At 32.8% G+C, this 18529-nt stretch overlaps 1 protein-coding gene across 7 annotated transcripts in view; it reads left to right on the top strand.

The window, feature by feature from the left end:
- The window catches only part of pan (transcription factor pangolin), a 122795-nt gene that overhangs the window by 59262 nt on the left and 45004 nt on the right, over window positions 1-18529 (top strand). For all 7 annotated transcript variants that reach the window (XM_085202139.1, XM_085202137.1, XM_085202140.1 and 4 more), the window contains exon 4: window positions 4933-5033. In XM_085202139.1, coding sequence (XP_085058265.1) covers window positions 4933-5033 — 101 coding nt within the window. The remainder of the gene's footprint in view (window positions 1-4932; window positions 5034-18529) is intronic.

Here is an 18529-nt window from a genome sequence, read left to right as displayed (position 1 = left end):
ATAAAATATTGACATTGTGATATAGTGATATCATGTACGGAATCCTCCGCGTGGGAGCAGAACTCGTTCTCGGTGGATTTTTTTTATATTCATTATTATTGAATAGTAATAAATTGTATTTTTAGTGGACAATAATACTAAATTTATGGTTTATTTAATTTATGTTATCTGTTACATTATTGTATTATATTATTTTATATGTCACTCGATACGTTGCTTAATCGGGTCAAAGTCAGTTTTTAGTGTTTTAGCTAAATATTTGAATTTTTCTTTTTGTTTTAATTATTTTTTATAGAAAACTAATATTAGAATTATTTAGCCATTATTTTACGTACAATATTGAGGCCAGTCGTTGCGCAAGGGCACAAAGTGTAATTTGTCAACGTCAACGATTGTGGGTTCGATTCCCACTCGAGGAAATTAAATTTTAATATTTCCATTTGTGTGTCAAAGTAAAGAGCGGCGTTCTCCACCGCCACTCAACGCGCAATATCTCCAGAATTCGGCGGAAAATGGGGAATGGAACATCTTAACACTAGGTTCCCTCTGTCAACCCTACTGTGTGCGGGATATAGCATGACGCAAAAAGAAAATTATGAAAACTATTTTACAATAAGATTAAATAGCTAATATATTACTGAACTAGTGTTGAGTTATAATATTTGTCACTCATACAAACTTTCCTGTAAAATCTCTATCTATTAGGGAAAACCTCATTAAAATCCGTTACTAGGTACTTAATAGATCTGCGCGTACATTTCTGTGAAACGGCTTTAACATATATTATGTAGAGACACTGACGTTTTCATTCAAGCTTTGCACATTGCATGTTTGTTTGAACACTGTTATGTACCTAACTACTCGGAGGAATGAATTTTTTTTCATCTCTTGGCTCTGGTATCAAGGCAAACCGTGGCGTTGAGTTCCGCCACTCAACACACAATGCCTCCAGAATTAGGTGGAAAGTTAAGAACGGAAGTGTTTCTATGGGAACAGAGTGTCTTAACACTAGGTTCCCAGGTTCCCTCTGTCTACCCTGCTATACAGCGTGGAGCCAAAAAAAGCATACAATAAATGAATACGAATCAGTAGCATCGCCCGCCAGTGCGGTGTAAGTTTCGTGTGTACATATGTCGTTACCTCACATTACACGTCTGGTCAATATTTATTTAGGCAGGACCCACCGTGGTGGTTCCGAGAACGTTCGGTTATGGCTATGAGATATTAACCGATTTGTATAAAAGGGGTTATGTTTTTTGTTATTTGGTTATAGTGCATTGTGTTGATGTACCACCACTAGGATATAGATTCGATGCTGATTTGGGGGATTTGTGTTTTCTGTCTCGTCTATTGTAATACAAAAGATTTTAGATTATTAAGTATTTTCTATATTGTAGAATTAATAAGATTGCAAACATATATAAATTTATAACCAGATCGAGGAAACATTTATATTATAAAAGTAAGTAGTACGTCATAAAAGCCATCGTTGCACAGCGTCACAACGTATGACTGAAAAATGCCCTGGGCGTCGATTCGATTTTAGAAACAAAGCTCAAAATTGAATTTCTCCACTTATTACACATTTTCTCAAAGATTCTGAGCAAAAATGAGTAAGAGAGTTTCAACAATAGGTTCCCTCCATCTACCATGCTACATTGAAGGTGCATCGTGATAAAGTAGAATTCCAACCCGCAACCACCGCGTTCAGTCTCGCACAACCATCCTACACCACTCAACTTTGAATACATAAATAATCAAAAACCATTTCAAGTGTTTACACACATATAATATATGAAAATTATGTTACGTTTATTTACATTTTACACAATGTTATATGACAATATAATGAAAATAAACCAGATTTCGACACAAACCAGCCACTTGTGTTACTTCAGTTAATAATTAGTAATTGAAACTAACCATGGAGTACCTAATCATAATAATAATATAACTAGTTAACAAAAGAGTTATTTATAATACGATTTTTATTCATAAAATTGCATTATTATAGTATCAATGATCTAATGTTCTTTGTTATGTGGGTGTGGTGTAGTTGGGTTGTATTTAATTATAAGGTAGTTGTCGGTTCGAGTCCCGTGACATGTTAATGTTAAAAAAAGTTTTAGTTTTTTTGACGTTTGCCTTTAAATGGTTGGACAGTAGCAAAAGTAATGACACATCTTTATGTCTTCTCTGCTTACTTAGCTTATCGCAAGAAAATGAAATTTTATACACTTATATTAGTAACTATAATTTATATACTGCTAAAACAATTTTATCTTAGGTATTCCATTTATCAATGATTCTTACTTATTTTTCATTTGACTAAAATCAAAAAGGGGGAGGGGGGCCCAAAGTCATAGTAAAAAACTAGTTACTTATATCCACATAAATACACATAAATTATATTATCAAATGCTTTCATAATAAAACCATACAAAAACTATTGTTCGTCCATAATTGTGTATAATATAAAAAAACATTGTTTACCTAATTTTAAAAAGGTATCTCGTTATTACCATATTATCACTAGATATCATATCAAATTAAATAGGATTTGTTATTGGTATTTGTTTTAATCTTATTGTTAGTTGATATGAATAAATGATGACCGTTTGGAACAGTCGCTGTGTGATATCTTTTTAACAGGCGGCCTTGAGTTCATTTCCCGGTTAAAAAAAACAGTTTATCTTCGTTATATGAAGTTGTTGTGGCGCACCGGCATTTGTAGGTTCGATTCCCACTCGGGGGAAATTATTTTAGTATCATTGATCTATTAACAGGTTAACTCTTTTTCGGTGGTCCGTTGTTGAGAGAGTTTTATCGTTGTTAGCTTCAGACGTTTTGTCTTTAAATGTAGATGCATTAAAAGTGATAAACTTTTTTTTTTAATTTAATTTCTTTCAAACATGACCAACGGACTAATTTTCAAGTTATTATAAGGCTTGTATGAATTTAAAAAAGTTCTATAGATTCTAGAATTTAAAAGTAAATAAACATATGTAATATTTATTACATTACAATTATCGGTTTAATATAAATAAATTAAGTTGTATAACGATGTTTTTTGTTTAATAACTCGTAAATAATGTCAATATCTATACAGTACCTACAGACTATTCTTAGGATGGATATTGGATATGAATAATTAAAAATTAACATAAATATAATTATTAATGTTAAATACTTCGCCAAATATAATCCATATTTGCATTATATATACTTGCATAAATATATATATATCCATACTTGCATAAATTTATTATAATTTATATAATGCACGTAATTATTCACTTTTTTCTTCATTTCTTTTAGTGTTTACTCAGGTTTTTAATTTTTTGCATTACATTAATTAATACTTACAGTGAACTATTTTATTTATAGAAGTGTTACGTCGTGTCTGTTAAAAGTCAAGTAGTTGAATTCTATTGAGTTCGATAGTTGTGGGTTGTGTCCCTTATCGGGGGAATGAATTGTTTTTCTATACTGGATTTTGGTCGTTACTGATATTGTCTTGACACCACTTCCGTTTTACTGAAAAAAAAATGTAGAGCTGAATTCGTTAAAAATGATTAAAATATTATTTGATTGAATACATATTATTAACTTTCATTTACCTCGTTACCAGAACGAGGAACATAAATATATAAAAAGAATCACTTCCTCGAGTGGGAGTCGAGCCCACAACCTGTAGTATTTACAGTCGCCCCTGCGCCACTGAACTCACATTTTAACACTCCAAAAATGTTCTAACTTTATAATAAAATTAAAACATGTTATATTAATTACTATGGGACTTATTTTTTTTAAACACCTGCTTAAAAGTTAATTTCCTGTACCACATAAATTTTAAGCTGACGTTTAAATTTACTTTTTAAAACTAAATTACAGGCTTGTCAGTAATCAGTGGCAATTATTGTTTTATATATATGTCAAATAAAATTACGCATACTTCACGTAATTAAACTATTCTATGGTAAATTATTTTTTTATCTATAAAATGATTAATATATCACAATTAAGTTTTTTTTAACTTTTCTAAATTATAAATATACCTATTAAAAAAATATGCTGACATTTATAATGTTCCATTAGGCATATGGTATTACTATCGACCTTATAGACCTTATCGACGTAATGTCTTTAAGGGAAAATGGAAATGAAAACGGAATGGTGAACGGAGTGTCTTAGCAGTAGCTCCCTGCATTTTCTTTAACTAATACTCTTTATAAGGGCTTCTTATATCTATCCTGCTATATAGGAAAATGCGTGAAAATGCTTTTCTTTTAAACTCACTCTTTTTCTCTGTCAGTCGGTCAGTCATTCAATGAAAGTACAACAAAAAGACAGTCGCAAAGCAGACAGGAACTATCTCGCACCCTTTTCTCAGTAAGCCTTTTACATTTTACGTCAAAGTATCCGGCGCTAGAGAGTGAACTATTATATTATGCATAAATTTCTGTATTTGTGTCTATGGTGTTTTAGATTTTTTTTCTGTGTTTTGTTCTTTTAGTTCTATTGTATTCATTATTAATGCCAATAATGATGTGAATTGAAAGATTGACCAATTAGTAAATATAATGGTAGAAGATATAGATTCGATTCCCACTAAAGTTCCAAAAAATATTTTATTTTTCCCGATCTGGACACTGCCACGAAAACTTGAAAACTTAGACATCAAGAAAATGAAAAAATGTACCTTAACGCTATCTATAAGCGGTGGATTTGCAAATATATGTAAAAAAAATCAAGGAATATTGGTTAGAATCCATAAATTATAACAATTGAATAGAAGAAATAAAAAATAAAGACTGCAAAACTATTTTTTTGTCCTAGTTATACAAAAAGTTTTTGCAACTTCCCTTACAATATAATAGTATTAACGTTCATTTTTACGGTAATTACATGTAAAGTTTTGTGTTTTTACAGGTAAATTCGAGCCGCACCCAGCCGCAGGTTTCAACATGGGTTATCTTATGGCGCCATACCCTTACCCCAATGGCGGAGCGCATCCACTCCCCGTTCCTATGGTCAGTAGCGAGTTCATATATTTTTAGTTAAGAATTGTTAGAGTTATTTGTTTTTTATTTTTTTGTATTTTTAAAAGGTAAGTTGAAAAATGTACAGTCGATTTCTTAATATTCTTTTTTCAATGAATAAATTCCTTTTTAAGCTTTTTTTTAGTTCGGCTTCTAACTACGTAATAAAATAAATAATTTAACCTATTTATAATAAATGTATCATTTTTAAACTTGGCAGTTACACATAGCTTAGTTGACAACACAATAGTAGATACTCGAATAGTGAAACTATTCTGAGATTACTAGTAAACCACTCGAGTTTAGGCTGATATAGTTTTTAGTCATTAAAACTAAATTTGAATTTTACTTGTAGTGTCCTATATTATTGTTGTTTTATGTTATATTTAAAAGAAAGAAATTTTAAAACTTAAACTTTAATTTGACAAGCACAAGCAATGCCTCCAGAACTTGGTTAAAAATGGGTAGGTTTAACAATAGGTTCCCTCTGCCCGCTATGTGTGATATGTATGTATTTGATTTATTTATTTTGTGTTACACAAGATATCAATAAGTAGGTGAAAACTGTAATATTTGTTGTTCAATAACAACATGAAATCTTCTGTCGTTTACAAGTAATCTTATCAGTGCAGCGTTATCGATATCGACTCGTGTCGTATCTTTAAATTAACGTGTTTTAACGGTGTAAGGTAATGCTGCTTCTATACTGCTATTCCGTTCACTTTGGATATAGCTATTATAGCTCAATTACAATGATGGTTGTATGTTCTAATTTCAATAAGGGTAGTATGTGATAGACTTGTTACGAAGGTTTGATAAAGTATGGTCTTGGATTTTTGTAATTCTTCTTAGCAATAAATAAATAGAAACAAAATAATGTAGATTCTTTCTGTTTGCTCAAAAAATTCCAAGATATATCTGAAAATTCAAAAAAATTGTTTCCGATATTTTTTTATATATAATATAGATTTTTTAAATCAGCATATTATATGAAATTATATATTGCATAATATATATAATTATATAATACATAGTACAAAGTCAAGACTCGTTCCAAACGCACCCTAATCTAAGATTTGTTGAACGTACAAATCCGTTTATCTCTCACTATCTTGAACATGAGAACTTGTTTGAAACAACTAACATTACGTTCTAGCTTTGTGTCCACTTGAACATACAGTACTTAGAAGTTGTCTTCTTCATTTTCACCATCAATGCGAGAGAAAATGTAGTGATCAATCACTTCGTCGTAACTTTACTTTTTATTTACCACACAAACGCGATAATATTTTCAAGCTATAATTTTTTTTGAAAAATTATTTAATAATAAATTTCATTACTTATTATAAAATTGTATTAAATATTTAAATTAAAAGTTAATTTTACATCCAAATTTTCACAAAATCTCGCAGACAAAATGACCTCAGGTCACAGGTTCTATACCTGGTTGGTTGAAGGTGAATATGTCGTACAGTTGAATAATGACATACATTACCACGTAATGTATGAGTATGATAAACACTTATCTTATACGAGTACATAAGTCAGTTGACTGCTGTGACCTTCCATTAGGGTAACTTGTTTCCTCAAACATTTTTGTAATCAATTTTGTATGAAACAATGTTTTTAGCAGTAACAGCAGTTATGCAAAGTATGCCTCATTGGCATAATCTAGTTAGCATGTCGGATATAAAAAGTTCGTTTAAAATATAGCTCATAGCGTAGGAGGCCACATAGTGGCACAGTGAGCTCACTGTAAATGTGATTATCACATGTGAGTGTGAGTTCGATTTCTACTTTAAGAAATCAATCATTCTAATTTCCCTACTCCTTTTTACTAGCTAAGCCTAACGGAAGCTATAACTCTATCTATTATTTAAATACCAAAAATATCATATGGTTATATTAAAATAAACTAACTACAACTACAAAATGTTTATTATTCACAATAATAAAAACTCCACGCAGTAATAATCAAGATGCGGCTATTTTTAATAAATTATTCCCCGTAATAACTGCCACGTGTACGGATTTGAATCCTAGACCCACCGGAAACGGTTAATACAAACATTTTTATTTCTGTCTTCTAACCGCGATGAGCCATCTTCATTTTTTATTTTCATCTTTACGTGTAAAGTAATAAGAGTAAAGTAACGAAACTTTAATAAATAGGGTTGTCACTTAATACGAGTCGAAATTTTTTTTTTGCATATCTATCTGGCTCTATGCTGTTTAATATTTAATATTTTTAACTATACATTTATATGGAAATAAATAAAATAAATTAGGTGTTACTTTAATATTCACAGTAATAAGCAACGTAACTAGCTCAAAGATTACAACATCATTGATAAAACAAATCTTATTCGACAACCTTATACTAAAAAAGTGCACCGTGCATATTTGGTGCGTGTCACTTTGTGAAACAATTTCAATAACGAGCGGGCGACGTCACGTAGAATGTGTTAAATTAAATTCATATTGATTATTGCATTTTTGTTCCTCTCGCCTGCATTACACGAACGAACGGGCTGAGTGGGATTTTTGCTTTGTAATTAGGTGCTTGGAAATTTCTAATACTTGTTCTTAATATCGTATGTTAAGTATAAGGATTCGAACCCGCATCTTATTGATTAGAATTAGTTTAATTAGAATTAGTTAAATTTAAGTTTCTATAGGTACATAAAATTTTGATGTGTTATAGTCCATAATATGTGAAAAGCTACTTAAAATGCTATAAGCTTACTTTAAGAAAATTTTAATAATGCTAGCTAGTAATAAAGCAAATACTTAATTACTTAGCTACATCATTTCACAATTACAATTCGACAAAAAAACAAAAATCGATATCATATCGATATCTAAAAAAAAATACTAACATATCTAAGAAAAACGATAACTAAAAATATTAAAAGTAAGTACAAAACGCAACAGGTGGACATATTCTCGTCTCATTCTTTTAACCGCCCCCAGTCGCCGCCTCCGTAGGGCGGGAAATGAAGAGGGGATGAATTTTCTTTTTACTTTTACGGCTTTTGTCTGGGTGAATGCGGACAGCGATTCGGGGTCGCTTGCCTTCGAAACGAAATGGATATTTCAAATTTGAACTTATCATCGTTGTTAGATGTATATTTATTGATTTTGTATTATTGGATAGTTATAATAAGAGGATGATAATTATCATACCTATAAAGACACAAACTTCTAAGAGTATTGTATTAGAGATTACTAATCTTAATAGTCAATTATTTTCTTTAAAATTTAGTTCAACTTTATGGTACAACTAAACAAACAGATATTCAACCCCCAAATTTATTTAACAATGAAAGAACAACCACTCAAGAAATAATCGATTGGCACTCACTTAATTTAATCGATGATACAAATCGAGGATGCTGGCACGAGTTAGATAAAGAAATGTTGTATATAAATTTAAAATAATTTTATTGTTATAGAATTAGGAATTAAATATTATACATAATGATGAAAATAAATGAAAATATTATGAAATTATTTTCATTTAATACTTGCGATATATAAATATATTTAGTAAGCGCCAACGTTAAAAAAAATTGGCGAAAAATGGGGAACAAAGTGTCTCAACACTACATTCCCTCTGCTTAACCTACTATTCAGGAAAAGCCTATAACTGTTTTTATATTTATAATTGGAACCTCTCAGACAAACACTTGAACCAGTCACTCATAAGCGCCACATTCTTATACATTACATAAATAAATAAATTTTCATATAAAACGCACATAAATTTTATCGTGTCAATTGTAATTTTCCGTAAACCAATTGTATACAGTGTGATAACAAATAAATATAGAGTATTAATTACACATTGTTATTGTCCGGTCACTTACGAGTGGTTTATCATTTAGTAGGTAGATACATATATTGTGCTAGAAATAGATTACATCTATACTTAGTTTTATATTATGATAGTAATAGATTTTTAATATAATCATAGCCTCGTATATAAATAACTATATAGTTGCTATTTTTATCGAACAGCCACCCACAAGCAGAATGTACGGTTGGCTAAACAACTAATTCTTTATACTTATTTAGAAAACGCATATAAAATTGTTTTTTTAATACGTTTTCTAAAAAATATATATTATATTTTTGTTAACTGTTCTTTTAAAAAAAATTCTTATTGTTATGGGTAAATAACATAATATTATATACACTAACTCTACTAGATTGTAAACCACTTCTTTACATTATGTTTATATTTATTTACATTAAATTTGTAATATTTTTAAGAAAGAGTAACGAAAATTATCGTATGTACCTCTATCACATATATTTTTACACTACTCAGTTACGTCAGGATTACACCAGTATTTTAAGTTTTTTATAGTATATAAAAATGCTCATATGAAGTGGGCATGGCAACATTTAAAAATGTATACAACAGTTACGTTACATAGTTTTTTAAATGTTGCCATGTCTTGGGTTACCAAGACCCCAATTATACCATAACATATCACCCGCCGTATCGTAGCCACGTAGCGTCGTGAGAGATCACCCCGAGATGGGATCAGAGTCGTGCCCCATAGAGATGTGTGGTGTTTTGATAAAAATAACTGCTTTTATAATTCTTAAAGCCTTATTTGCGTTGTCTTGTCTTGGACATCCTAGTTTGTTTTAATAATTATTTCTTATAATTGTTAAAAAAAAAACCTTTTTTTAATAGTTTTTTTTATATGTAGATTATATTCTTATATAAAATGCAATTTTTCATTAAAATATTGCCTGCTATTTTAACTCTACTTTATTGTTAAAAATACATAAAAAATATCAATCATATTATACTGTCGCTACATTGCTATATTCGACTCGAATAATTTAGTCCATTAGCTTTACCCATCTTTACCAGCATAAATTGAAAAAAAAAAACTAAAACCGTTGAACCTATTTCTATTTGCGAATATTTCATTCCCATCCCAACTCTGCTACGGGCTTAACCGACCAAATACATTTGGAACTAATAAAATTATCCAGGTTATATTCAGACTATCGATTTCCCTCATCGCTGCGCTCTTAAAAAGAACGTTCAATTCCAGTCTCCAATTCGTCTCCGATACCGGGCATAATTCCGCCCGGGAAAATCATTACACACGCCCCGGTAATTCGGATTTCGAGAGGCCCTCGCCGACCCACCCTATACACTGCATCTCATTTTCAAATACCACGCCGGCGACTAAGCCGCGTTTCCTCTAACCCCTGCGCCTGCATCCTCGCCGAATATGAACTCTATACCTCAGAACATGAGGTCCACGGCCTCCTCCGGACCGGAACCTTCAGCTACGCCAATCGTATCTCTCTGCCCTACATGCTAAAGTTAGAATTTCTTTGAGCTTTCTTTGCTATCGAGCGACCGAATCCCAACTGTAACAACCGGGGTGGACTGGGGTGAGGCTGAATAATAGAGGGGAGGCATCCTCTCTCTTTATTTTTTCGTGAATTTTTTATTTAAGAAAGGGATAAGATTTTAATGTGGGCGCTCGCAGCCTTTATTACTCGCGATTGCGAGATACTCCATTGTTGGGAGTCTTGATGCGTATGGGGTTTCCGCTTAAAGTATTTTGTATGGAAGCTATATCCCGGGACTCCGGAGTTATGTCCGTAATGACGTTTTAGGAGATATCTTTTTATTCCGTTGCCGTTTTGTCGAGGGTGTGTAATCAAAGATATTTTTTCTGCTCCACTGGAAAATTGTAGCTTCCCGGACTCGGCTCGGCTCTATTGTACGCTCGTGTGTTATTCTTTTAATAAAATGTTGGTAGGTACGTAAATTAATTAAAAAGCTACAATTAAGTCGGGTTTTGTTCTTTATACTCGTATAGTTCCATTTTCTAACCTAAATCAACTTGCTGGCTTAAACAATTGTAGCTGAAATAGCATTGTTACATTTTTAATGTTGAAATTCTAATTCTTTACCGTAGCTAAGACTAATAAGGCCCACCGTCTTTGTTTGGTTTAATAAAGCGTTTTCTTCCATTGTTCTTGGCCCTCCCCGTAAATATATTGTGCTGGAGCGCGGTCCTTTTTAATAAGTTTTTCTTGTGTATTGTTTAGCTCCTTGATGTTTACCGCTATAATTCAAATTGTGGTTTTGTCTAAATACCTACCTGTCTACTAGATGCTATAAAATGATAATAATTAGATGACTTAACTTTCCTAGGAAAGATGAATAAACCTTATTATAAGAAATGATGATACTTTATTCTATATCGCGTATAAATTATATATAATTGCAAAGTATAGGTTACGAAGGAAGGCAAATGTCAATATGACCGCTAACACTATAAATTAAGTATCTAAAACCCGTATCCTCTTTGTTTCTTTATAATTTGGTTCACGTTCGCCGCACGTCACTAATCCTATCTATCAACGGGTAATAAGTATTCCGCCTACCAAAATGACCGGAAGCTAGGCCACATTCCCCGTCTCCGCCTGTCCTTGAACCTTTATTATAACAATAGCGTCGACGTGTGATACGAGGCAAAAGAGTTAGCGGTTTTGTGTTTCTAATATACTTTATGTTTTAATAAGCGTTTCTTTAAACAATAATATCATGCTGTGTGCGGGATAGAGCGCAATGCTAAAAAACAATAACATAATTTTTTGAATCAGTCTTTATTGTTTGGTTTTTTGGTAGCGGAATTTAATAATATTTTTATAGCTTTACGCTGAATCCCGCATATAGCAAGGTAGGCAGACGGAGCCTAATATTAAGTGTTGAGTGGCGGAACTCAACGTCGTGTTTTGCCTCGACAACAGAGAGAAAAAAAGAAAAGATTAAATATTTAAAATCCTCGAGTGGAAATCAGACACACAAGTCGCGTTTTACGCGTCAGCGAGGCACGCTAGTGCCTGTGCCCACTTGATATGTGCGAGGTAGAGCGTGAAGCTAAAAAAAACTGTCTACAGTGTATATCTAGGATAGGTAAAAAAAATCCTCGTAGTCCTCCTCCAGCTTAGGAACTATACCTACGACAGTAAACATCAATATCGCTTCATCTCCTAACTTAAACATACTATGTCTTGAGTCATCAGATCGGAAGTATAAATTTAATTATTAATTTGCTTTGTCGGCTTTTTAGGATCCTTTGCGCGTGCCGCAAGTGTCTCCTAATGATAAATAATTGTTTATTGAGTATTTATTTTTGTGATTTTAAACACGTCGCATTATCACGAATATGTTGTGTATTCTTCACTCTTTTATACTCGTACTTTGTGCGGCGTTGAGTTCCGCTATTTAACACATAATATTTAAACGTAAAATGGAAAATGCGGATACAGTGTAAATTTTAAGTAATAATTTTACAGGAACTTTTATAACATTGATTAATTATTCTATAAATAGATATTTCTTAGTCCGGCGGAAAGTCACCACCGGCATCGCTCAGATAAGATGGTAAAAAGATATGTTGGTGATTTGTCACTGTTTCCTCTCCGTTCATACTACATGATATAGGGCTGAGATATATCAAGATAAAAATTATAGAAGTAATTATACTTAGACAATTTAATAAATTAAAATACTATTTAAAAGATTAAAGGAGAGGTCATTTTATGTTTCTTCTTTGAGCATTTTTTGCTTAGAGAACACATTCTTTCATGATTGGCATAGATCGAGGCGTGTCTAATATTATACCTAAAGTTAAAGATTTTGTTTAGTTGAACTTGCTGTTTGCTACCAGGAACTATTTGATAGCATACTATATATATAATATATTGGATTTTTTTAATTGTTTTGGACAATTTCACCGCGTGGAAGAAAACGGAGATAAAATCTACTAATATTATAAATAGCCTGTCTAAGTATAATTTGCGTTCGCAACTATTGTGTTAAGTTAAGTGCGCTTTAACTACATTGCTATAAAGGTTTACCGGTCATATGTATCACGGTTTGAAACTAACGAATTATTTTGGAATGGGGGAACGGAGTGTTTTAACACTAGGTGTCCTCTGCCTACCCTGCTATGTTCGGGATAAAACGTGAAGCTATTTTAATCTTAATTTCGAACGATCAACAACACGATACAGTACATAAAATAATACATCAGAAACCTCCACCTTCCATACAAAAGATAAACATTCCTTGCGCCGATGTCACATTTCACTTATAAAACGCATAATTTAAAATCGTATCACCGACTGAAGGGTCCCGGGGGTGGTAATACTTTTAAAAGCGCCCCAGCTTTGTGCTACATCCCATTGTGCACGCCGACGGGAAAAGTCGTTCGAAATTAACAAGTTCTCTACACTTTATTTCACGTTGTACTTACTAGGACTGAGCTAGGCTAGACTTGTGTTTTGTTATGTATATTAGATATAGATCTAGATATATAAATGTTATAGATATAGATCTATAAATGTTTTTCTATTTAGCATATTCAGGAAGTTTTCAATTTTTTTATCAATAACAAATGTTTATTTTTTGACTCAATAATCAATCAATTGAAATAAGAAACTTTCAAAAATTAACTTTTAAGAAAAACCTAAGTATGCTTTGCACCTTTAGTAATTTGTTTCTGAAAGTATTTTCAAATAGATTTGGAATCTATAAACCTCTATTTACAAACAAATAGGTTATATTGATTTAGAAGATCTTTTCTACAAAAATACACCTCTAATTTACACAACATCTTTGAAATACCGGCACACGATGAAGTATATAACTGAATAAAGTCTAGAGGAAATAATATTCCGATACGCATAGTTGATGGCAACGTACTTCATAAATGCGTTACGAACAAAACTTCGTCATAATTTCAAGCTGGTACAGTTCCCGTTTTGAATAAGATCATGCGAGTCCATCCCTGCCTGGTAATTGCCTAGAAAGTCCTATTTTCAAACCGCCCGCCACCTTCCTTCCACCTGGGACCCCCCTATACGCTGTTATAGGCAAAATAAACTTCACAGCATCTGATATAAGGCTTGTAACAGTTTGAGAATACTTCCCATGTAGCCCAACATACTTAACGCAACATGTATGATGAGTGTGGTACCGCAAAATAACCTTTAAGATGTAGCTCGTAAGAGTTACGGGAAAGCATGACGAGTGTACTCAGTTCCGCAGAAATCGTTGTTACCACAGCTGTAGTGCAGTTTCGCATTCGAAAGTTACCGAATTAAATGTCTTTCTTGTTATAAACGCGTAACATATAATACAAATTCAAATAAGGAGGACTTCTACGTACTTTAACTTATAAATATGCGTTGTTTTTAAAAAGAAAGTATCCATAAACGAGGTATCGCGAGGAAATACAAAATACAATTTACAAATTAAACCAAACATTCAATATTATTTAGTCGATGGTGTTAATCATTGTACAGCGGAATAAATACAAACTATTTTCAGTAGCAATTAAACAAATTGAATAATTATGCACTGACTGTCGACGATTAAATAATCGAATACGAAATCCCCAATTGTTGGCGAAGTGGCGCGGATTAACCCTATCCGATACAAGCCCTTAACAGGGCGTTCAATTTCACACAAGTGTTGCCATAAACGAAAATATTAAATCCAATTTACAAACTTACCCCTCATATTACCCCTCGATTATCATCTCGAAAAACATGAATTATGACTATTATAACCTCTTAAAGCTTTTGTGCGGTGGTAATCGCCAATTCGTTACAAATACACAGTGGGCCCACCCTGCTTTTGGTGATCGAAAAAAAGAATATGATTTTATGGCAGGTTAAATCCATTATAATCGGGGATTAAGTTATGAATAATATTTCTATTTGCGAGGGGCATAACGAGCTATTTGACACGTTCTGAATCGCGTGCGGTTCGCAGGAACCGTTGATAACCCCTAATTATGATCCATCTCGGCGCTTCGAGTTTTTTTTTTCAATGTTTGTTCGCTTGACAGGTTACTTGTAATGGCTGCGGTGAATGACGTGTTATATAATGTGTGTGGTTACTGTGTTATTTTTAAATTAAACACTTGTTACGATGTTGACGAGTGTGTTTTTTTATGTGTTTGTAATTTCATTTTAATAAGTATTTGGTTTGTTTTCTGGTTTTAAATAGATAATATCCATGATATTTTATAAATAAATCTCTATTTGTTTTACTAAGTGACTGACAGACAACGTGCAGCCGAAACTACGCGATGAGAAGCGCTTAAATTTAGAGTCAAGCATCTCCGGGAACCTAGACTTAGAAATTTTAGACCTAGACTCCAGAAACCGGAAAAAAATGGATGAAATGAATGGCGGCCACTAGTTAATAACATGGATTGTCTTTCACTGCTTTTCGGTGTGAATAAGTTAATGGTATCTTTATAGTGCCCAATTTAGAACAGCATTCTTAATATTAGAACAGAATGTATAAAATTACGGCTTATTTTTCTCTTTCTTATAAAATAGCCTTTTATCTTTTACATTATTATTCATAACGTTATTTCCAATTTATACTGTCTACCTGCTGTCTATATAAAAAAATAAGCGCTATTCCTAATCCTCCCAGATACATCTAATATGTACCCCGTATTCGTATATTAATTTTCATCGAATCGAAAATCAAAGGAGCCATTCCCAGCGGACGGGCAGAGGTTTAATGTGACCATCTCTGGACAAAGCGGATTATGTCAATGTTGTCACATCACCGAACTATTAACGTTATGTGGTGACTTGAATTTCGTGATCATTTTTTTTTTCTTCCACTTTTTAACACTTCCACCTCGTTGTGTGGTCTATAGTAGGTACATACTCTATAGTCACATTGTATACAGGTTTTTTCTGAGAATCGATGACTTGCGGTTAGTCTTTTTAGCGCTACGTACAGCAAGTATTAGGTCACGTTAGAATAAACATGAAATCATTCTTCCAGTAATGCTACGTGGCATTTAAGTGGTCTCCATTTCAAAATTACTAGCTTGTTTTCAAACAAAGCTCGCTAATGCGATATCGACCAATATTTTTTACATTAAAACTGAAATTACTGAAGCGTTTACCGACTCCCTTCGTTTACTCACAAAATACTCAATTACGTAAACAAGGGAAAGAAAAATAATGAAAAAAAAATGCACGCTCAACCCGACAACATTGTAAATGCGAAAGAAAACACAACACACCATTACCAGCGCAGTTGCGGAACAAGCAAAGTTTTCCCACAAAAACGTGGCTTTAACGTTAATATTTAAGAGGTTATTGTTTGAGTAATCGGCCGGCTCGCGAAATAACCTAATGGGTACTTTGAATGTAGTAAAAATCGATTCACCCATATTTGTTGTTAATTATAGTCGGTTGAGCCGCCTTTCCGCCTCCACTGGTTCGAATGTGATTTGAGACCCTCCCTGGTCCAATTACTGAGTTCTCTAAAGTCCCCCCCTCTGGGCCTCCCCCTCATTTTTAGATCGAGCCTCGTTTTAATGACCTCTCGAGCCCCGATGTTCATTTGTCGCGAGGGTTTTTGCGTACGATTATTTTCGCATTTTTTCGTCCATGTAGCAAGCGATTGGAGCACTGTGAATGGTTCGCTTTTCACGATCGAGTAGCTTTTCTTATAATTTTCGTACAAAAGAAAAGTATTCCAGATTCGAGAGCCTTTCACCCGTTGCATAGGGTTAGGAATTTTTTATTAGCCATTAAAGCCCTCGGGTTTCTCTTGTATTTTTATATATATATATATATACATACCTATATCCATTTATGTAATTATCCTCTTCTGTAACTTAAAATTTATATTGATTTCAAAATAATATATGTATATCTTTACACATTTTTGCGTAATTGTTTAAAAGCAATGCACCCTATATTAAAAATTTGTACCCATTAGTGGCGCATAGAGTATTTCCCCGGCAAGAGGGTCCCTTTGTGCGATGTTTGGAATCCTGTAATTTTCTATGAATCTGCAGTTTGCCCCGTTTTTTCGGATCGTAATTGCGAAGGGCCGATATTAATTCTGAATTACTTTTAGGTCCTTTGTTGGCGATTTTTAATCTGCACTAATATTTGTCAATCGTAAAAGCCATTAATAATAATAATAAACCGTACATATAGTCTTTTCAGTTAAGTAGAGAGAGATATATATTTTTACCTAATTACTTATGGTATACGTTAATAACAATTAATTAATATTTGTTTATAAACACTTCTAATGGAAAGATATTAAAATACAAATAAGCTATATTTGAATTAAAACAAACTTTAAAATTGCAACATCAATTGTATTTCATAGACCCGTTTCAATAGTCACAACAATTAGATTGCGCAAATAAATCAAACATGCTCTTGAGATGAGTTAAGCAAACAGATCAGAACTATGTAAGACTAAATACAAATAGTGATCTTCATGTACAAACAACATATTCTATTGTGAACTGTCCACGCTATATCTTCCCAGGAGCGACAAAATTTAATACCGCTCTAAAGTATAATTTCAACCGTACACCTACAGGAATAGGGTATACGCGCCTATTACGGCTCAAAACATGCTCGCGGATTTTTTTCAAAGCGAAATTTTAGAACACGACTGCACGACATGTGTCATCACATCACGTCAATGGAGGGATTATGATAACCATCGTGCGGATCTAGCCTGGGGAATCACCCTTTGCGATCTCAGCATCTACGTCGAAACAATAGAAAACAACTGTGGCGAAAACGCAAGCAAATTTCAACTCAAACAGCAACAGCTAGAGCGTTTATTCGTTGATTTAATCTAAGAATGTTGAGGGTGATCCTGAAAAGACAATTTAACCCTAAAAAATGGTGCACGGACATTAATCCGCATGTAATATCGCAAATTTGTCATCGCTCCGGCGAGCGCTGGCCCATCTGTCATACTACGCAACTCGATTTGCTGCTATTAGAGATGCTAGAGTGACGTCCAATGGGCACGCCTATGATTAAAAACAAAACCAATAATATATATGAAGTACGTTGATTGAAAATATATTTTTTTATTATATTTGCGTTTATGAGTATACATGTAATAAACGTATATTGCATAAAAACATAAATAATAAATTTTCATTTGAAATTATTGAATAAAAATATAGTATTCTTATTTAGAAGTGTGGAGTAATGCTTTAAAAATGTTAAAAATAGAAATATAGTAATAATAATTTGCCTTAATGTTATGTGGGCTACAACCAAAATATGTAAAAATATATACATTTAATGTTATCTGAACACACCTTTACACCAATTCGCCCCGATTGAAATATAAATTAACACGAACTATTACGATATCCGCAAGTGATTAACATTCATAAAGTTAACCCTATGTCAATAACACCCCAATATTGCAACAATAATTCACGTGAATTCGTCGACAAATTGCCCTTTTTGACGTGTTGTTCACAGTTCTCATGTCATTTGCAGAGGGGTAGCGGGTTCGGTAATAAAAAATGTATTATACGTCTCAATGCAGACACGCGCGCATCTTCAGGTGACAGCCGGTGGGTTTTTTACCCTGTATTGTGTTTGTGCGTTTTTTATCT

The sequence above is a fragment of the Heliconius melpomene genome, chromosome 18 (assembly GCF_056956725.1).
Source record: "Heliconius melpomene rosina isolate 202511_hmr_F chromosome 18, ASM5695672v1, whole genome shotgun sequence".
Taxonomy (NCBI): Eukaryota; Metazoa; Arthropoda; class Insecta; order Lepidoptera; family Nymphalidae; genus Heliconius; species Heliconius melpomene.
This window is presented reverse-complemented; position numbering and strand designations above follow the sequence as displayed.